We start from the raw sequence: 22,317 nt of genomic DNA, 5'->3' as shown, positions 1-22,317 counted from the left end.
TTTTTTTCCATCAGATACACTTTTAATTGGCAGCTCTGAGGAAGATGACATGACATTGGTCCTATGTCATAGCCAGAAACATTTCAGGGCTTACTTTTATTAAAAATTGGGTAGTTTTTAGCACCTGCCATTGTTTCTGTATTATGGTATCACACCAATATCTTTTAAATACCCTATTTTTGAGCAGCCCCAGGTGAACCGCCTGCCCTTAGGCAAATGCCTATATTGCCTCTATTGTAGGTAGAACCAATCCTCCTCAGACAATAAATTCATACACAGTCTTTATTGAGAGATGGGAACGTGACTTCATCCCTTACAGACATTGGCCTCAGATATCACACTTCAAGCAGATCAGGCCCGTATATTAATCCTCTCATTGTGATATATTCTTCAAGGATCTGCACCATAGACTGGATCTGCTGAGGTCTGACCGGAGGATGCAGGGATCAAAATGATTGGAAGGATCATCTCCATCTATGGTTTCTTATGGAATATGTTTGATGGGACCTCGTTACTTGGTTCTTCCATAACTTGAAATGGTTTGTTGGAGAGAGCGGCTTCTCTCATCTTATAGTAGACAAATTCGTTCTCCTGGAACATCCTCAGCTCCATCTCTGTCTGCGCTCGCATGGCCTACAAAGAGACGATTCAGATGATTCCTCTCAGTTATTCATGGGCAAACATTGCAATATTCTCAGAATTAACAGCAAAGCAATGGCTTCTATCAATGCAAAGGAACTGGATGTCAGAGAAAGTGCTGGTAGGTTCAGGTATTGTCAACGCAACTTTCTGTAGAGGTGACCAAAAGAACTCGTACTGACCAAAAATATCATTAATAAAATATGTCAATTACAGCCCCATACTCTAGCTACAGCAATATACAGTACCTACTATAGTATAAGGCTATGTGCACACGTTGCGGAATTGCCGCGGAAATATCCGCGAGAATTGCGGAATTCCATTCCACGGGAAATATGCGAGAAATCCGCATTTTAAATTCCTCATATTTCCCGAGGAAAAACTAGCGTTTTGCAAGCGTAATTAGCTTGCAGAATGCTAGCGTTTTCCAAGCGATCTGTAGCATCGCTTGGAAAACTGATTGACAGGTTGGTCACACTCGTCAAACATAGTGTTTGACGAGTGTGACCAACTTTTTACTATTGAGGCCGCCTATGCGGCATCAGTAGTAAAAACATCTAATGTAAAAATAATTTTTAAAAAAATGAAAAATCGTGTTTTTCTCACCTTCCGGCGTCCCACGCAGCATTCCCAATCATCGCGATGTTCCCGGCAGGACCCGTTCCCAGCGATGCCTTGCGACAATGACCTTTGATGACGTCGCGGTCTCGCGAGACCGATACGGTTTCGCGAGACCGCGACGTTATCAAAGGTCATTGTCGCAATGTATCACTGGGAACAGGACCTGCCGGGAGCATTGCTGAGGCCTGCTGACACTGCGAGGGACAGCGGAAGGTGAATATGACGATTTTTTTATTTTAATTCTGTTTTTTACAGGGATATGGTACCCAGAGCCCAGAAGAGAATCTCCTCTCCTCCGGACCGTGGGTACCATTCGCAAATGTTCTGCTTACTTTTCTCATGGTGGGCACAGCCAAATGCGGAAAGTAAGCAGAACAATACATTCCTGTGCGGATTCATGCATTCATGTGTGCGGATTTTCCCGCGATTCCGCACAAAGAAGGAGCATGCTGCGTATTTTTCCTCGACGCAATTCCGCCGCGGAAAAGTCCGCAGCATTAGCACAGCATGTGCGGAATTCCACAGGAATGCATGGGATGCTTTTTTTGCGGCAAAATCGCGCTTATAAAATTTGCCGCGAAAACTCAAAAAAAGCTACGTGTGAACTCAGCCTAATACTAGCCCAATGTACAAGAATATAACTACTATAATACTGCCCCTATGTACAAGAATATAACTACTATAATACTACCCCCTATGTACAAGAATATAGCCACTATATTACTGCACTTATGTACAAGAATATAGCTACTATAATACTGCCCCTATGTACAAGAATATAACTACTATAATACTGCCCCTATGCACAAGAATATAACTACTATAATACTGCTCCTATGTGCAAGAATATAACTACTATAATACTGCTCCTATGTACAAGAATATAACTACTATAATACTGCTCCTATGTACAAGAATATAACTACTATAATACTACTACTGCCCCTATGTACAAGAATATAACTACTATAATACTGCTCCTATGTACAAGAATATAACTACTATAATACTGCTCCTATGTACAAGAATATAACTACTATAATACTGCACCTATGTACAAGAATATAACTACTATAATACTGCACCTATGTACAAGAATATAACTACTATAATACTGCTCCTATGAACAAGAATATAAGTCCTATAATACTGCTCCTATGTACAAGAATATAACTACTATAATACTGCTCCTATTTACAAGAATATAACTACTATAATACTGCTCCTATGAACAAGAATATAAGAACTATAATACTGCTCCTATGTACAAGAATATAACTACTTTAATACTGCTCCTATTTACAAGAATATAACTACTATAATACTGCTCCTATGTACAATAATATAACTACTATAATACTGCCCCCTATGTACAAGAATATAACTACTATAATCATGCTCCTATGAACAAGAATATAAGTACTATAATACTGCTCCTATTTACAAGAATATACCTACTATAATACTGCTCCTATGTACAAGAATATAACTACTATAATACTTCCCCCTATGTACAAGAATATGACTACTATAATACTGCTCCTCTGTACAAGAATATAAGTACTATAATACTGCTCCTATGTACAAGAATATAACTACTATAATACTGCTCCTATGTACAAGAATATAACCACTATAATACTGCTCCTATGTACAAGAATATAACTACTATAATACTGCCCCCTATGTACAAGAATATAACTACTATAATACTGCTCCTCTGTACAAAAATATAAGTACTATAATACTGCTCCTATGTACAAGAATATAGCTACTATAATACTGCACCTATGTACAAGAATATAAGTACTGTAATACTGCTCCTATGTACAAGAATATAACTACTATAATACTGCTCCTATGTACAAGAATATAAGTACTATAATACTGCACCTATGTACAAGAATATAACTACTATAATACTGCTTCTATGTACAATAATATAACTACTATAATACGGCTCCTATGTACAAGAATATATGTACTCTAATACTGCTCCTATGTACAAGAATATAACTACTATAATACTGCTCCTATGTACAAGAATATAACTACTATAATACAGCTCCTATGTACAACTATGTACAAGAATATAACTACTATAATACTGATTCCATGTACAAGAACATAAGTACTATAATACTGCACCTATGTACAAGAATATAAGTACTGTAATACTGCTCCTATGTACAAGAATATAACTACTATAATACTGCTCCTATGTACAAGAATATAAGTACTATAATACTGCACCTATGTACAAGAATATAACTACTATAATACTGCTTCTATGTACAATAATATAACTACTATAATACGGCTCCTATGTACAAGAATATATGTACTCTAATACTGCTCCTATGTACAAGAATATAACTACTATAATACTGCTCCTATGTACAAGAATATAACTACTATAATACTGCTCCTATGTACAACTATGTACAAGAATATAACTACTATAATACTGCTTCTATGTACAAGAATATAACTACTATAACACTGCCTCCTATGTACAAGAATATAACTACTATAATACTGCTCCTATGTACAAGAATATAATTACTATGATACTGCTCCTATGTACAAGAATATAACTACTATAATACTGCACCTATGTACAAGAATATAACTACTATAATACTGCCCCCTATGTACAAGAATATAACTACTATAATCATGCTCCTATGAACAAGAATATAAGTACTATAATACTGCTCCTATGTACAAGAATATAACTACTATAATACTGCTCCTATTTACAAGAATATAACTACTATAATACTGCTCCTCTGTACAAGAATATAAGTACTATAATACTGCTCCTATGTACAAGAATATAACTACTATAATACTGCTCCTATGTACAAGAATATAACCACTATAATACTGCTCCTATGTACAAGAATATAACTATATAACTACTATAATACTGCCCCCTATGTACAAGAATATAACTACTATAATACTGCTTCTCTGTACAAAAATATAAGTACTATAATACTGCTCCTATGTACAAGAATATAGCTACTATAATACTGCACCTATGTACAAGAATATAAGTACTGTAATACTGCTCCTATGTACAAGAATATAACTACTATAATACTGCTCCTATGTACAAGAATATAAGTACTATAATACTGCACCTATGTACAAGAATATAACTACTATAATACTGCTTCTATGTACAATAATATAACTACTATAATACGGCTCCTATGTACAAGAATATATGTACTCTAATACTGCTCCTATGTACAAGAATATAACTACTATAATACTGCTCCTATGTACAAGAATATAACTACTATAATACTGCTCCTATGTACAACTATGTACAAGAATATAACTACTATAATACTGCTTCTATGTACAAGAATATAAGTACTATAATACTGCTCCTATGTACAAGAATATAACTACTATAATACTGCTCCTATTTACAAGAATATAACTACTATAACACTGCTCCTATGTACAAGAATATAACTACTATAATACTTCCCCCTATGTACAAGAATATGACTACTATAATACTGCTCCTCTGTACAAGAATATAAGTACTATAATACTGCTCCTATGTACAAGAATATAACTACTATAATACTGCTCCTATGTACAAGAATATAACCACTATAATACTGCTCCTATGTACAAGAATATAACTACTATAATACTGCCCCCTATGTACAAGAATATAACTACTATAATACTGCTCCTCTGTACAAAAATATAAGTACTATAATACTGCTCCTATGTACAAGAATATAGCTACTATAATACTGCACCTATGTACAAGAATATAAGTACTGTAATACTGCTCCTATGTACAAGAATATAACTACTATAATACTGCTCCTATGTACAAGAATATAAGTACTATAATACTGCACCTATGTACAAGAATATAACTACTATAATACTGCTTCTATGTACAATAATATAAGTACTATAATACTGCACCTATGTACAAGAATATAAGTACTGTAATACTTCTCCTATGTACAAGAATATAACTACTATAATACTGCTCCTATGTACAAGAATATAAGTACTATAATACTGCACCTATGTACAAGAATATAACTACTATAATACTGCTTCTATGTACAATAATATAACTACTATAATACGGCTCCTATGTACAAGAATATATGTACTCTAATACTGCTCCTATGTACAAGAATATAACTACTATAATACTGCTCCTATGTACAAGAATATAACTACTATAATACTGCTCCTATGTACAACTATGTACAAGAATATAACTACTATAATACTGCTTCTATGTACAAGAATATAACTACTATAATACTGCCTCCTATGTACAAGAATATAACTACTATAATACTGCTCCTATGTACAAGAATATAATTACTATGATACTGCTCCTATGTACAAGAATATAACTACTATAATACTGCACCTATGTACAAGAATATAACTACTATAATACTGCTCCTATGTACAAGAATATAACTACTATAATACTGCTCCTATGTACAAGAATATAACTACTATAATACTGCCCCTATGTACAAGAGTATAACTACTATAATACTACCCCTATGTTCAAGAATATAACTACTATAATACTGCCCCTATGTACAAGAATATAACTACTATAATACTGCACCTATATACAAGAATATAACTACTATAATACTGCCCCTATGTACAAGAATATAACTACTATAATACTTTCCCTATGTACAAGAATATAACTACTATAATACTGCTCTTATGTACAAGAATATAACTACTATAATACTGCCCCCTATGTACAAGAATATAACTACTATAATACTGCCCCCTATGTACAAGAATATAACTACTATAATACTGCCCCCTATGTACAAGAATATAACTACTATAATACAGCTCCTATGTACAAGAATATAACTACTATAATACTGCCCCTATGTACAAGAATATAACCACTATAATACTGCCCCTATATAGAAGAATATAACTACTATAATACTGCCTCCTAGCTGTGAGGTTGTGTGTTTGTAGCTCTCCTGATGTCTGGAGCAAGCCCAGGGGGAGGCCACCCTGGGCGGGGTAACTCCCCAAGCAAGGCCCAGGCTTCCAGGCCTACACTTGGAAGTAACACTCAAGTTGTGTCTAAGGCGGATGCAAGTCCCAAAGTTGTTTCTGAGGGAAAGAAAGCTCAGAATGGAAGTAGCAGCAGCAGCAGCAGCAAGAAAGATGAAGCTGTGAAAGTGCAAAAAGTAACGGAACAAGGAAAAGCCATGGCTGTGGTTAAGAAAGTTCCAGTTAAGCAGTCGGCCAGCCAAGGCAAGCAGAGTGAAGGACAACTAGGAGAAATCCAGAAGAAATCTACTGGTGAGAAGCTGAATGGAGGAAAGCAGCCTGCAGCTCAGGAGGTGCCATCACCATCTTCAGGTGTGCAGCTGACTCCCAGCAGACAGAGGAGAACCTCACTGGAGAGACAGACGCTCCAGGAGAACCTGCAGCAGAAGCATGTGGTGGCCAGCATGGCGAGCTCTGGGCGCACAAGGTCGCAGTCAGGTAGCAGCAGTAAAAGTGCTGTGGAGCCTGGAACCACGAAACCAGCGGTGGTGAAAGTTAAGGAGACGTCTGGTTTCAAGCATCCAGGGACATTGCTGAAAGCAGGATCCCAGGAGGAGACGCCATGTGCACCTGAGCTTCAGGTCGTAGAGGAGATCCCAGGACTGGTCAAGAGGCTCGGTGAGTTACAGCAGCACAAAGACTTGCTGCAGAAACAGATAGAAATGGGCTATAATGTAAAGGCTGCTAATCCTGGTGGAGATCACACCTTTTGTGATCAGACTCTGAACATGCTTGGCATACAGCTGGCAAAAGTGGTGACGGACATGGACTGTATCCTAGAGAGGATGGGGCCCCTGGCAGAGACTTATAGGAACCAGGAACTGTTTATGTCACACAAGCAGGACTCTGCAGGTTCCAGCTCAGACATTGTCCCAGGTGAGCCCCAGAAGCCGGTGCGGCCAGTGCTGCAGCCTGCAAGTTTCTGCTTCCAAAAGGGTCAGATACTGCAGCAGCATATTATGCAGATTCCAGCAGGTGTACCACAAGTCTCAGAATGCCCAGCACAGCAGCCTGCAGCAGATTCCAACCAGCAGCATGGACTGCACTTTCCAGCAGAGGGACTACAAGTCTCAGAATGCCAAGCACAACAGTTGGGCAGTGGACATGTGCCGGTCATTACTGATGGTGCCCAGCAGGGCTCTGATGCTGGGGATAACTGCACTGTATCTGGGGGGTCGGGGGCTTGGGAGAGCACAGTATCTTTGGTGGACGCTGCACAGTCTGATAATGACATTGATGCTGATGATAACAATGTGCATGATAATGTCTGTGATTTCCCCCCTTTAATTTCGAGCACTCAAGGTGGGGCTGCCCCTCCTGCTGCAGACCTTCACCCCGTCAGTCAACCCAATGTGACCCCGCACGGTCCCCCCAGTAATGCCTGGAGTCGTGGTGCTCCGTCCTTTACCTCTGGTACCAATTATACAGGCCAGGCGTTTAAACGGAGAAACGTCGTGCGTTTCCGGCACAGAGGTGCCAAGGAGGACCTGCCAGACAGGAGGTTTGTCATCAGGGAGCTCTTGTGCCACCAGATGGGGTTTGTGCCAGTCAGCATCCTGGCAGTGATTAATCTTCCAGACAGGCAGGGCTATGATGTCAGCTTTAAGCTCATGTCTGACCTGGACAGATTCTGGTCTAGTTTCCCCAAGTTTAGAGACTCGGAGGGCTGGAGTAAGTTCAGCTTTATTCCTATCTCTAAGCCAGATACTGTCACCGTAAATGTCATCTTCTGGAATGAGTCTGTTCCCCCGCAGGACATTGTGGTGTGGCTCCGGAGGCATTGTGACCTGGTCTCGGACCTCACCAAAAGCAGAGACAGTGATGGGATCTGGACCGGAGGGTGGCGGGTTTTGGTGAAACTGCGCCAATGCAATAACATCACTGCCCATTTACCCAACTCCTTCTTTATTGGGAGTGCTTTAAATGTGGCAAGGCAGGTCACCTGGCAAATACCTGTACTGTGGTGAAGTGCAGCCTGTGTGGGGAGGTCGGCCATCTAGCTGCAGACTGCCAGAACATCAGGTGCAACCTCTGTGGGAAGATCGGTCACCCTCACAGGGACTGTCCAGACGCCTGGCACAATATCTGTAAGGACTTTCCTGACGAGGACTTGGTGGCAGGGGCAGAGATTCTAGAGGAGGCAGCTTTACTGTCAGGGGAAATACTGACCAGACCAGAGATCCACCAGGGGTCTACTCAGCTAACACCAGAGCAGCAGGGTTCAGAGAGAGAACAGGGGAGTATGGAGGTTGTACCTCAGGGGCAGCGGTCACAGGAAGGCATTACTTCAGTGCTACCATCTGTGTCTGAAGAGTATAGCAATAATCAGAAAAGGAAGAAAAAGGACAAGGCCTCCCGTAAACCTGAGGGGTATGACACTGGCCAAGGAGCCGGGAAGAAATTCCAGAGTTCTGCTGGTGTAATGGTCGTATCTAACAGGTTTGATGTTCTGTCTGAGTCTGACGGCGATTTTGAAGATGACCTTAAGAGAATTGACGCAGAGTGTGATAGGGACGTAGAGGACTGTCCTCCGCCAAAGCGGAAGCCCTTACCTGAGGGCACTCGGGTAGAGTCTGAGATGGAGACCGGTGGTGAACAGAATAACTCCGACTCAGATCTGTGACGCTGTCAACCAGATAATGTCTGAACTCAGATAGGGAAAATCATTAGGAGAAATTAGGAAATGTTAAGATAGTGAAGGATGAGTCACTGGGTAGGAACATGATGAGCTCTGTTTGTAAAGTGTTTTTTTTTTTTTTTTTTTCTCCTCAAACTAGGAGTATGGACTCTAAGTTAATTTGATATGTATAAACTGGATATGTAAGGAATGTATGTACAATCCTAGTGAATTTAGTTTTGTATTATTGGAGGAATGTTATTTGTATTTGTTTGGTTTTTACAATAAAAATTGCCCCTATGTACAAGAATATAACTACTATACTTTTAATCATATACTACTGCTAATAGATTTTTCCCAATTTTTAAAAGCTACTAATGAAATGTTTCTTCAATCTGTATTGTGCATAATAAGTCCAGTGATGGATATAATAGACTCACCTCTAGATCTTTGGTAATGGGGTGAGTGGGTCCATGAGTTATTAGAAGGATAGCAAAAGCCTTGCAGATCATCCCATGGCCAACTTCAATGAGTCCCGCGTGCCATTGTGTGACTCCAGCCCTCATTATTGACATCCCAAGCTGGGCATTGTTTGGATGGTAGATTTTCCTGTTGAAAATAAGTTGATCATTATTTAAAACAACTCTCCCTGTTGTTAAAATGGTCAGTCGCTCATTTACATACATCTTCAGCTTTAACTACTTACAAGTAACCATCTACCATTTTCTTTGCGTTCTCGGCAGCTTCCTCAAACATTTGGAGGTAGGACAGCACCTCAGAGACTATGCTCAGGATCTGGAGCATGTAGATATTGGTTTCTGCCAATACTGGTTCTTGCCTCTTAAGACATTCACGGCAAAGTTTCACCACCTGTCACCCAATTGTGAAAATGGATTTTAGGAAAGATTGAAACCAAGTCTCATGAAACAAACTGAAGAGGGCACTCCACATAGTGAGAAATATCTATTTGCTGAGGGTGTGGGTCGATCATTGGGACCTGCTCGTTTCCATCAGTGTCATAGACTGCAAAGAGTGGATGCAATAGGGTCTCCTGTTTTGGAGACCATGGGGAGCTCAGTCGGTCTCACTTCCACCAATTTCGCATTTATTACTTACTCAGTAGATAGGTAATAAAATGGTTTTATCCCTTTTAGGTGGCTATAGAGAAGAAGATCAGTTACAATGCTTTACGAAATATCCCCACAAGACCATGGAAATAAATCAGTGTCACCCACAGCTGTTGGCCCTAACTACACACCTCGTGATAAGATCCTTCTGCCCGAGCTTTGTCTATTTTCTCCAGGGTATTCTTTGAGAATTGGACGACTTCTTTCACCACATTTTCTGCAGGCTGCAACAACAAATGAGATAAGTGATCTTGTATATTGAAAATTTCCCCAAATGCCAGTGACTAGAGTCAGTGTTTCTCAACTCCAGTCCTCAAGACCCACCAACAGGTCAAGTTTTCAGGATATCCTTAGTATTGCACAGGTGATAAATTCATCACCTGCACAAACACTAATTTCATCACCTGTGCAATACTAAGTAAATCATGAAAACTTGACCTGTTGGTGGGTCTTTAGTTGAGAAACATTGGACTAGAGGGTGGTCACACGTGCACATCTGCTTTATTTCTCGCAGAGACAAGGTACTTGTTCTTGTGTGCACTACCGCGCCAAAACGCTCATAAAAGCTAATGGAATGGAGGGCACTCTATCATCTTGTGCCCTCCATTCTCAGAAGAATCAGAGAGGGTCCCAGCAGTTGGACCTACACCGATCGTAAATTTTTCACCTATCCTATGGACAGATAAATATTTTTCATGGAATAACCTCTTTAACCACTGTCCTGTTATGCGGCAGAAGAAAACTTTAGGTCACCAGACGTGACAGCATGTTATGTTCTGTTCTTACACGACTGTCTTCAAGCCTCATTACATTTTAATGTTTCCAAAAATAAAAAAGCTTCCTAACCTTATCATCACCATCTTTAACTGCCAATAACAGGTCATCCTTGGTCCCTTTTGTGCAGTGTTCACACGTGCAGTCAAAATAATATTGTTTCTTCAACTGTTTTCTTCTCTCTTCACTGAGATTGAGGAAGTCCACATAGGACACGCTAAGCTCCTCTCCTTTGTTGATCTTTCCAAGGGCACGAAGCTCGATTCTGTCATTGGGAAGGCAGAAAAACAATTAGCATTTCCATATAAGGGGTTCTGGGAAGACTCCAGTGCAGGCCAGGTAATGTTGAGCACTCTACCTGTCTGGTCTTTGACCTTTCTACAGCTGTCAGAGTGCTGAAGGTTGCCTGGCCAAGCACTTGTTTTCTCGGAGTTACATGGATGAATATTAGTTTGATGCTTTGATACTCATGCATCATTGATGTAACCAAACTATCATCCCAGTCATCATCATCATCATCATCTCCATGTCATTGCATACGTTAGAACTTCTATGAAACTTATATTTTCTTTTGACCCTTTCGGAATTTACAAAAATAAACCATGCTTGAAAAGAATGGGAAATGGATAAAGATATATTCGTTCTTATGTAATTTCAGAACGGGTTGGAAATACTAAGGATTAGCCAAAAGAAAAGTAGCGTGAGAGAATTAGTACTCGTTTTACGAAAAGTTCCATTTTAATTAAATATTTATTAATAATAATTATTATTGTTATTGCTGTTATTATTATTATTCAGTTAATTGTCCGTGTGGTAATACATTTCTTCAATGCAATAGATATATAACAGGCAAAATGGGCCTCATGTAAATATTTTGTGAAAGTCTACTTTTAACCTCCAAATTGTTTTTTCTCTTTTATTTTGACTGTAATATGGTCAGCATTTTCCAAAAGAGATTCCTTTGGCTGTTTGGCAGCATTGACACCCATACACTTTAGATACGGCAGGAATCCTAACTCTCCACCCACCGCATATAGGGTAAAATAAGAACCAGGTATGTTAAATTTCAACATACCCAATGTTTTGTTCCCACAAACCATCAGTCACCACCAGAGCTGTCCGTCAGTGGTTCATTACCCTCTCTCCATTGATAACAAATGCACTCTTGGCCAAGTCGAGCATATGGTCCATAGCCATACGATGATAGTCAGCCTAATGTATCGATTTCTGCAGCACTAGATGACCCTTGGATATGTATTACAGTGTAGGGTTGAGCAGGTTCGCAGGATGCAGTGACGAGACACTAGACGGATGGTGGATTGGAAATAACTTTTATCAAAACTGTAGCCGCTGGGGCTTGGCTGAACAAGCCTAAAAATAAGAACAAACAAACAGTCCATGCAGGGACTCAACAATCTTAACAAAACTATTTAGTAACTTAGCCTTCCAGGGGCTGTCGGTTTCGTGAATGTGGCCTCGTAGAGGTCGCTGAGGCGGCTGTCCTGACGCCTCGCTACTCCTGGAAGGAATGGGGCTCAACAGGCCCTGAAGAGAGCGATGCCAATGGAGCGCAACAGGCCCTGAAGAAAGCGATGCCGGCGGGACGCAACAGGCCCTGAAGAAAGCGATGCCGGTGGGGCGCAACAGGCCCTGAAGAAAGCGATGCTGGCGGGGCGCAACAGGCCCTGAAGAAAGCGATGCCGGCGGGGCGCAACAGGCCCTGAAGAAAGCGATGCCGGTGGGGCGCAACAGGCCCTGAAGAAAGCGATGCCGGTGGGGCGCAACAGGCCCTGAAGAAAGCGATGCCGGTGGGGCGCAACAGGCCCTGAAGAAAGCGATGATGGTGGCGCGCGGTGTTGACGCAGTTCCCCAGATGACACGTAGCCATCCTTTATCAAGGAGTCTCTCCCCAAAGCTGGGTCGCAGGCCTTTAATCTCGCCTATGACGAGGTGGCATATCTTCAGGCCGGTGACGGCAGGGTCGCCGTGGTGGGGTAAGGCTGGGGGGAAGTGTCCAGGCCTCTGTGACCTGGTTACGTGTGTACACGGCCTCAACCTGAGGTAAAGATTCTCTCCCACAAAGGTGGGTGGTGGCGGGGATGGTTCTCTGAGAACGGGAGTGGGGAGCAATCTCCGGTATCAGTCTCTCATGTCTCTCTTGACGGTAAATGTCCAGTTTCTACTCACAGACTCCCGTCGGTGCCCCAGCAAGTCACCCTGCTTCCTGCTTCCTCCCAGGCTCTCTCCCAACTGCCACCTCAGCGCGCCCCCTGCTCCTTGTCTCCTAGCCCCGCCCCCTGTTGCCCTGACAACTTCAGTCGCATGCCTCCCTTTGTAATCCCCCTGGTGTGGCTCCTTCAATAACCCTGATGCCGGTCTCCCCGGTTCCGGCCCAATCACTACATGGGGGGTCCTCCTCCCCACATTCCCCCACCCTGTAAGTTCGCCAGTCCTCGGGCGAGGGTGTTAGTCTATTGAGTTTGGCCTGTAAGGGTGTCGATATTCATTGTCATAAGAACTGGTCTTGTTCATACCGTTCGGGGGGTTTGCCGGCTGTTGACCGCTCGGATCGTCTAAGTTCGACTGGGGTGGAATCTTCTGGGGTGGTGGACATTGGGGGGTTGCATGATGCAGGCGGGTTAATTGGGTCAACTGGCTCATTATTGAGTGGAGGGCCTTTGGGGTTTGGAAGGAAATCCTCGTCGTCCGAGTCCCAGCATCTGGACTCCGGTTCGGATGTCAACGGGATGGGTTCCAGTTGTTTCGGGTCAGTGGAAATACGCGGGCGCAACATATTACGATGCACAATACGGGTGGGCAGTGTTTCATCCTGCTCGGGCCGTATTTCGTACTCAGGTCCTTCTGGGTGGATACGGCGTAGTACCCAATAAGGACTCTCTTCCCAACGTGGCTCCAATTTGTTCTGGGGGCGTTGATCCAGTACCAGCACATGGTCCCCGCTTTGGAGATGAGGAGGGGAAGTTGTATTCTTCCCTGGGTGTTCCCAGTCTTGGAGTTTGGTATGTACAATCCGGTGAAGAGTTTGCAGCCTGTGGCGATGATTTCGGACCCAGGACGACACTCCAGTCGAGGGCTGAGGCTCTTCGGGGTCCAACTCTACCTCCGTGATTCCTTTACCCTCTCGTCCAAACAGCAGGGAATAAGGCGTATAGCCCGTAACTCGATGTACCCGGTTATTATAGACCCATACTAGTTCAGAAGCATATTCAGGCCAACGAGCTTTCTTGTCACTCTCCAGAGTACGCAGCATTTGAATCAATGTCCGATTAAATTGTTCACAAGCCCCATTTCCTTGCGGGTGATACGGTGTGGTCCGGGATTTGTCAATCCCATAGAGATTGTGTAGTTCCTCCATAACTTTCCCCAAAAAACATGCTCCCTGGTCGGAATGTATACGTTGAGGACAGCCGTACACTTGTATAAAGTTTCTGCAAATGGTGGAGGCGGCCGACTCCGCGGTCTGGTCTCGAGTAGGGGTGACCACAGCGAACTTGGTGAAATGATCCACCATGACGAGACAGTGTTCGTATCCCTGGAATGCGGGGCCAATGGTAAGGTAATCCACCGTCAGAAGCTCAGGGGGTGCTGAAGTCACAATAGTCTGTGTCGCGGCTCTCTGAGCGGGCGGTTTGGCCAATTCACATAAGCGGCAGGTACGGCAAATTTCGTCCACAACAGCTGACAAGCGTGGGTGATAAACTTTCTGTTGTAACCATTGCAAAGTCTTTTTAACTCCAAAGTGAGCCCCTTTTTCGTGAGCCTCTCGAGCCAGTTCGTGTAGTTGAGCTCCGGGCGTAACCACCGGCCAAACCGTCATTGAGGTTGTTTGCGATGTTATTTTAAGGTACAGTAGTCCCTTTCGGATAGTTAGCCTCTCCCATTGTCGCAGCATCAGCGACAGGTCTTGGGTCAAAGTTTGCCGTTGAGTATCAGTGGGTAATTGACCAGCGGCGACCCATGTCCGGAGAAGTCCAACTTCTTCATCTTCCTGTTGTTGTTGTATCCACTTATCCCAAGATTGTTCCAGGATGCCCCTGTGGGCCTCTGGGGAGGATACTTTTGAATTAACATTGTTGAGCACGGCAGCGGTAAGAGCGAACGGTATTTCCTCTCCTTCTAATTCTTCGTCTCGATTCTGTCCAGGAGTTGTATGTCGAATCCTGGAAAGGGCATCTGCATGGACATTCTCGGCCCCTCTTTTGTAGATAATCTTATAATTGTACTTCGCCATCCGGGCCACCCATCGCTGCTCCAAAGCCCCCAATTTGGCGTTTTCCAAATGTGCCAGTGGGTTGTTGTCAGTTCGCACTACCACCTCGGAGCCCGCTAGGTACTCTGCGAATCTCTCCGTCATAGCCCACACCACTGCTCGGAGCTCGAGCTTAAAAGAGCTGTAATTGTCAGGGTTACGCTCGGAGTCATGGAGTGAGTGACTTCCATATGCGATCACTCTCTCCCGGCCATCCTGAACCTGTGACAACACAGCCCCCAGCCCGTGAAGACTCCCGTAAGTGTGCAGGATGAACGGCTGAGAGAAATCCGCATAAGCCAACACTGGGGCATCCGAAAGTGCAGCCTTGAGGTCTCGGAAGGCCTCTTCCTGATGGTGTTGCCACTGGATTTTTCGCCCATTAGCTCCAGCAGGAGCCCCCTTCAGCAGGTCATGCAGGGCTCGAGCTCGACATGCAAAATTCTTTACGAAGCGACGGTAATATCCAGCTAACCCCAGAAAAGCCCGCACATCTTTCACCGTCTCGGGGGTAGGCCATTCCTGGATAGCAGCAACCTTCTCCCGGGATGGCCTCACACCCTCTGCCGAAACGACATGACCCAGATACTCAATCTGAGAGCGAAATAGATGGCATTTCTGAGGCTTCACCTTCAACCCGTACTTTTGCAACTGGCTGAGTACCTGTCCCAACCGCTTCAGGTGGTCCTCGAAGGAGGCGGCATAGACAATGATGTCGTCCAGGTAGATTAACGTGGCCTCAAAATTGAGATCCCCCAGACATCGCTCCATCAATCGCTGAAAGGTCCCGGGGGCATTGGCCAGCCCAAATGGCATCCGATTAAACTCAAACAGTCCCATGGGCAAAATGAACGCCGTCTTAGCTCTATCTTCTTCTGACATGGGCACCTGCCAGTACCCACTGGCCAAGTCCAGGGTCGAAAAAAATGTTGCCTTCCCCAACGCGGACAGTGATTCTTCTATGCGGGGCAGCGGGTATGAGTCTTTAATAGTGCAAGCATTCAGTTTACGATAATCCACACAGAATCGTAGTGTACCACCTTTCTTCCGGACCAACACGATTGGGGCTGCCCAGGGGCTTTGACTTTCCCGTATCACCCCTTTTCGCAGCATTTTCACCAGCAAAGTTTTCACCTCTTGATAGAGTTGTGGCGGAATCTGTCGATATCGTTCTCGGATAGGGGCCGCTCCTGCTGTGGGGATCTCATGAGTGATGGCGGTGGTACACACAAAGTTGTCCTCATGGCTAGCAAATACGTCATGGTACTGTCCAAGCAATATTTTTATCTGTGAGAGTTGGGCTACAGTTAATCCAGAAAACTCAGCCCGCATCTGCTCCAAAATATTTCGGCCCCTCTCTTGTGCCGAGACTTCGTGGGCCTGTAAGGTTCGTATTGTTACTTCCCAAGGATCCTCGGGGTGTACTCGTAATTGAACCGCAGAGGCCGGCAGCACTTCTTCTAAAGGCCTCACTAGTTTGGCCAGTACAGTCCGTGCTTTCAGAACGGTGTCTCGGTCTTCAAGATTAACGCAGAGTACCAGGACGGTTCCTTTTTGCACCGTAGCGAGGGAACGGGCCACCAGTATGCCAGGAGGTAGGTGCTTCGAGTGACACGGCTCCACCTGCACCTCCACGCCCTCCAAAGGTATCGGGGCTCGTATTGTCAGGGCCACGACTGTCTGTCCAGGAGGCAGCACACGCAGAGGAGCCGCTGACGCGATGACCTTACCCAGAGCCTCACCCTCCTGGCAGTCCTGATGCACCCGCGCACCTCGCACCAGCTGCTGGAATACCTGTCCCTGAGCTGTGTGAGAACCCCACTGCTTCAGTACCTTTTGTGTGGGATCATTAAGCAACAGGTTACCAAACTCTTTTAAAATATTCATGCCTAGGGTGACGGGGTGTCGTTGATCAGCTTCTCCTTGAGTCAGCACCACCCCTCTGCGGCCAAGGGGTTTACCGCACAACGTCACCTGCACCCAAACTACTCTGGCAACCGGGTCCGGCAGTTGGTTAGCGGCTACTAGTCTGAGCATGGGCCCCCACTGAGGCCTTGCTGCCTCCGGAAAGTTTTGTTGAAAGTACGTTACGGGCATAGTGGTTACTTGTGACCCGTGTCTACCAGGCACCGGACGGCCCGGCCCTCTACTTCTGCCCAAACTACCAGACACTTTGCTACCAAATCTTCGGGACTTCCACCACCCCTAGTTGTGGTTTTCGGCTCCGAGCGGCGTCCCCCCAGCCCGGAGCCCTTTAGTTTAATGGCCGCCGGGGTGGGTATCTCCCACGCCACGGACACTCTCGGGCGAGGTGGCCTGGTTCTCCACACTCATAACAACGGGCCGGTATAGACTGACCACCCCGTGGAGAGCGTGACCCCCAGGGACCGGCATTAACGCTAGGTCGTCCAGTCTCAGGTTCGGTTCTTCTCTTTACTTCAGCCAACTCGCTCTTAATATTTTTCAATTCTCGCTTCATCTCCTCCACCCACTGAGGTTCCTCAACTGTGTTCGAGGAGGCCTCCACACCTCGGACCTTCCCCACGGGGACCGCCATCCCCTGCTCTTGCTCCCGAACCCGTGCCTGACTTCCCACTTCTGAAAAGTCTATTTGTGGATTCATTCTGATCTGTTCCCGTAATGCCTGCTTTATCAGTGGATCTCGCAGTCCAGTCACCAGTAGGTCACGTAGGGTAATGTCAACAGGTCCTACCCCTACCCCGTCTTTTCTTTCAATAGCCGTATGCAATTCTTGGAGTACATTCATATACTGAGTAATCGTCTCCCCCTCTGCCTGCATCCAACTAAACAGACGGGTCCTTAACTCTCCCACATTAGTGGGATCCCCGTGGGTCTGTTCCACTATCTGTAACACCTTTTCAAAAGTGTTGCGGTGCCCCGGAGGTTTCAACATCACTGACCTCCGCACCTCCCCGTCTAGGGCCATGAGTGCCACTTCAGCTTCCAGGTCAGGGGTCATTGGGTGCATCCGAAAGAGCCCCCGCATTCGCTCTGTCCAGCTCCATAGCATAGTATTGGAGCCAGAGAATCTAGGCAGGTTGTTCAGCATGGCCCCCAATGAAATGCTGGTACAGGGGCCCTCATTATTTACAGAGTTTACAGCTTCCCCCTGACCTGGGCCACCACCGTCCACGCTCGGAGACTGCATCCTGCCAACTACGCCAAGTGTAGGGTTGAGCAGGTTCGCAGGATGCAGTGACGAGACACTAGACGGATGGTGGATTGGAAATAACTTTTATCAAAACTGTAGCCGCTGGGGCTTGGCTGAACAAGCCTAAAAATAAGAACAAACAAACAGTCCACGCAGGGACTCAACAATCTTAACAAAACTATTTAGTAACTTAGCCTTCCAGGGGCTGTCGGTTTCGTGAGCGTGGCCGCGTAGAGGTCGCTGAGGCAGCTGTCCTGACGCCTCGCTACTCCTGGAAGGAATGGGGCTCAACAGGCCCTGAAGAGAGCGATGCTGATGGAGCGCAACAGGCCCTGAAGAAAGTGATGCCGGCAGGGCGCAACAGGCCCTGAAGAAAGCGATGCCGGTGGGGCGCAACAGGCCCTGAAGAAAGCGATGCCAGTGGGGCGCAACAGGCCCTGAAGAAAGCGATGCCGGTGGGGCTCAACAGGCCCTGAAGAAAGCGATGCCGGTGGGGCTCAACAGGCCCTGAAGAAAGCGATGCCGGTGGGGCGCAACAGGCCCTGAAGAAAGCGATGCCGGTGGGGCGCAACAGGCCCTGAAGAAAGCGATGCCGGTGGGGCGCAACAGGCCCTGAAGAAATCGATGCCGGTGGGGCGCAACAGGCCCTGAAGAAAGCGATGATGGTGGCGCGCGGTGATGACACAGTTCCCCAGATGACCCATAGCCGTCCTTTATCAAGGAGTCTCTCCCCAAAGCTGGGTCGCAGGCCTTTAATCTCGCCTATGACGAGGTGGCGTATCTTCAGGCCGGTGATGGCAGGGTCGCCGTGGTGGGGTAAGGCTGGGGGGAAGTGTCCAGGCCTCTGTGGCCTGGTTACGTGTATACACGGCCTCAACCTGATGTAAAGATTCTCTCCCACAAAGGCGGGCGGCGGCGGGGATGGTTCTCTGGGGGCGGGGAGCAATCTCCGGTATCAGTCTCTCACGTCTCTCTTGACGGTAAATGTCCAGTTTTCTACTCACAGACTCCCGTCGGTGCCCCAGCAAGTCACCCTGCTTCCTGCTTCCTCCAAGGCTCTCTCCCAACTGCCACCTCAGCGCGCCCCCTGCTCCTTGTCTCCTAGCCCCGCCCCCTGTTGCCCTGACAACTTCAGTCGCATGTCTCCCTTTGTAATCCCCCTGGTGTGGCTCCTTCAATAACCCTGATGGCGGTCTCCCCGGTTCCGGCCCAATCACTACATGGGCGTCCTCCTCCCCACAACTGCATCTCAACTGTCCCCCGACATGCTGCTAAGAGAAGGATCAGACTACTGGAATTTCAACAATCGATCCTCTTCCTTTCAGGGGAGATAACTCGCTTACTCCTCTCTCTCGGTTGAAAACACATGAACGCTTTGTCCAGCCGTGCATACCTGTGTATGGGGAAGGCAGTAGATAGTTGTCTGCTGAATAAATGTTCGGCCAGCAGTTGTCTTGTGTATGGCCAGCTCAACACCTGTTCCTACTTCAAAGTAGTGTATACCTTTATCTCTTTCATGATTTGGATGTGTTGACTACTTTGATGATCCCATGATAAGCATTCATAAGCAAGCTGCAAACAGTTTGACATCTCTTCTGTAAAAAGGGAACCCTGATCCAGGGTAATAAATGCCAATCTCTAGCAATGTCAAAAATTGGTGCATGGGACTTACCTATACTGGGGGCAGTTTGGAGATAGGACCCTTAACCAGACCCTAATAACTGGAAAGGCCCATAAGCCCTTCTTCAACATGTTGGAGCACTATTGAGTTTTGCACTGTCTACCTTAATTATTTGAAAGTTTATACAGAAATATCTGTTAAATTTGGCATCATTAGGTTGGTGAAAAAAAAATTGTGACTTTTAGTATTTTTTATTCTTGTTAGAAATAATTAGTTGTTCAGAACCACGTTACTAACAAGTTGTCCAATGTTGACTTCCAAACTCCAAAGACAATACTACAATGCTCCATGCTTTCAGAGAATCACATAGGACGTCGTTGTGCATCAAGTATTCATTGAGGCAGAAGGCGAAATACACAGAATGGGGGATGGGATTAGAATGGGGTGGTCAGTATTAATGGAGGTCTACGTGGAGGTATGTGGAGGAAGGACATGGTAGAATTGGAGAGGATATGGGAATGGAGATGTTGTTTGGGTTATTGGTTCCACGAGAAGGGAAGGAGTGAGGGATTTCACATTGATGCTTGTGACACCGACCCACCTCATCTGTGTATGATACATTGATTTAACAGCCTCATGACTGAAAAACAAAACAAGAGTCTACAATGGGTACAAAAACTTCCATCGAAAGGGTGGGAGATTCTGGGTCACAATATGCATGGCGGCTATGCATCAATTTCAAATTTAGGCACAAAGTGAGTAAAATTATATTATGTTCATTATGCTCTTTATAATCATTATTGCACTATTTTATATATTAAATCTGATTACCAAATCATTAAGATTTTGATACATAGCCTGTAACACTTCAATATTAACAGCCCCAAGTCAATGCATTGAAACCATTGCAAGCCATAGTTATACATTACCTTAATAATACATTCAGTAGGGTCGAGAGGAAGTCACAGCGCCTCTGAGCTTATTTATTGGTAGAGTTTCCAGGACTGGGACTGACGATCAATTGGGGAAGTGAAATGGGAAATTGTCTTTTCTATACACAATTATTGGAAGAGCATTTGCATAGATTGGCTTTATGGCACTACATAAGAAAACTAAGAGAAAAGTGTCTCATTGGCTTTTTAAAGGTCACCAGGAACAGAAGAAAGTAGTGGGACCGGCCAACCATCTAATGTATATGGTGGACATCAAAACGCTCCCCGACAGATGATATCGAGTAAGAAATGGATCAGATAATTGGAATTTCAATGCTTTTTGTTTTCCTGGGAGATAAATCAACGGCAGAAGAGTCTGGCAGCAGCTTCCTCCTTTCTCCCAGTTGAAAATGCATCAATGCTCGGCCGAACTGTGGGCAAATGTGTATAAGGGAGTGTGGAGAGATAGCAGTTAACAGTTATCTCGTGTGTATGGCCAGGGTAAGAGAGTATGTAGTGAGCATACACAGGTGTGCAACAGTTACTTTGCAAGGTGAGGGAGTAGGAGCTGAGCGATCTTTATCTGATTTTTGGTTACTTTATGGCTACACTTCATTCACATTCAGAGCTGCATTCAAAATTATGCTGGATGCCTCATGGGATCAGTAAGCACTTTTCTTAGGCCACGTGCCCATGTCTGTGCTTCATACACGTGGTCTGTTTTTCACTAATCATGAGAAAAGAGAATAGCTTGTAAATAGATGGTCCGAAACTAACACTGATTTAATACTAAATCTATCTATCCAATCACTTTCCTAATACACTTACTTCTGATTAGAAGTAACGAGCTGACAAGAGAGCGCACTGTCAGTGCACATTTTAAGGAGAGAACCTGGTGAGCAGAGAGATCAGAGACCAGCTCATCCCCGAAAGTGATGTTGGTATTGGTGGTGGTGCTGGTCTTTGCTTTTTCTGCTCTCAGGGTTCTCTCTTTTCAGTGCACTTTGACAGTGTACTCTCTTGCTGGCTCCTTTTTTTATCAGAGCCAGTGAGGGAGTGCACTGTCACTGTGCATTAAAAAGAATATTGCACCATAACAAGATCCTATTGAGCAGTCTGCTGTTTTTAGGGTGAGGGTGTTATGGAAATATATACAGTATGTATATGTATTTCATCTAGATCTCACTTGCCTGCTATAAGCTATATACTTACTGTATGTACTCATATATACTCTATATACTCATATGCACACAGATACATATTCACAGCTTGAACTTTGTAACCAGTTTTTGGAAATGACCTGCTACCCCCCATGAGCCAGTCTGGGGAGCTGATGTCATGATAGCATTGTCTTGTGACATTTGTCCCAGACATACAGAAGAGGAAGTTAGGCCAGATGGTCCAAGCCGATATTGGAGTCTTGCTGACATTGTAAGAAAAG

The 22,317-nt window shown here is 44.7% G+C and overlaps 1 protein-coding gene across 1 annotated transcript in view; it reads right to left on the bottom strand.

Moving 5' to 3' along the window:
- Nucleotides 1-266: 266 nt before the first annotated feature.
- Nucleotides 267-22,317, bottom strand: part of SMYD1 (SET and MYND domain containing 1) — a 55,260-nt gene continuing 33,209 nt past the window's right edge. The window contains exons 5-9 of the mRNA XM_073562094.1: nt 10,954-11,146; nt 10,239-10,331; nt 9,687-9,850; nt 9,421-9,589; nt 267-633 (exon numbers count right to left, since the gene is read on the bottom strand). Coding sequence (XP_073418195.1) covers nt 475-633; nt 9,421-9,589; nt 9,687-9,850; nt 10,239-10,331; nt 10,954-11,146 — 778 coding nt within the window. The 3' untranslated portion in view covers nt 267-474. The remainder of the gene's footprint in view (nt 634-9,420; nt 9,590-9,686; nt 9,851-10,238; nt 10,332-10,953; nt 11,147-22,317) is intronic.

The sequence above is a fragment of the Dendrobates tinctorius genome, unplaced genomic scaffold (assembly GCF_039654945.1).
Source record: "Dendrobates tinctorius isolate UK_male_01 unplaced genomic scaffold, ASM3965494v1 ptg000334l, whole genome shotgun sequence".
NCBI lineage: Eukaryota > Metazoa > Chordata > Amphibia > Anura > Dendrobatidae > Dendrobates > Dendrobates tinctorius.
This window is presented reverse-complemented; position numbering and strand designations above follow the sequence as displayed.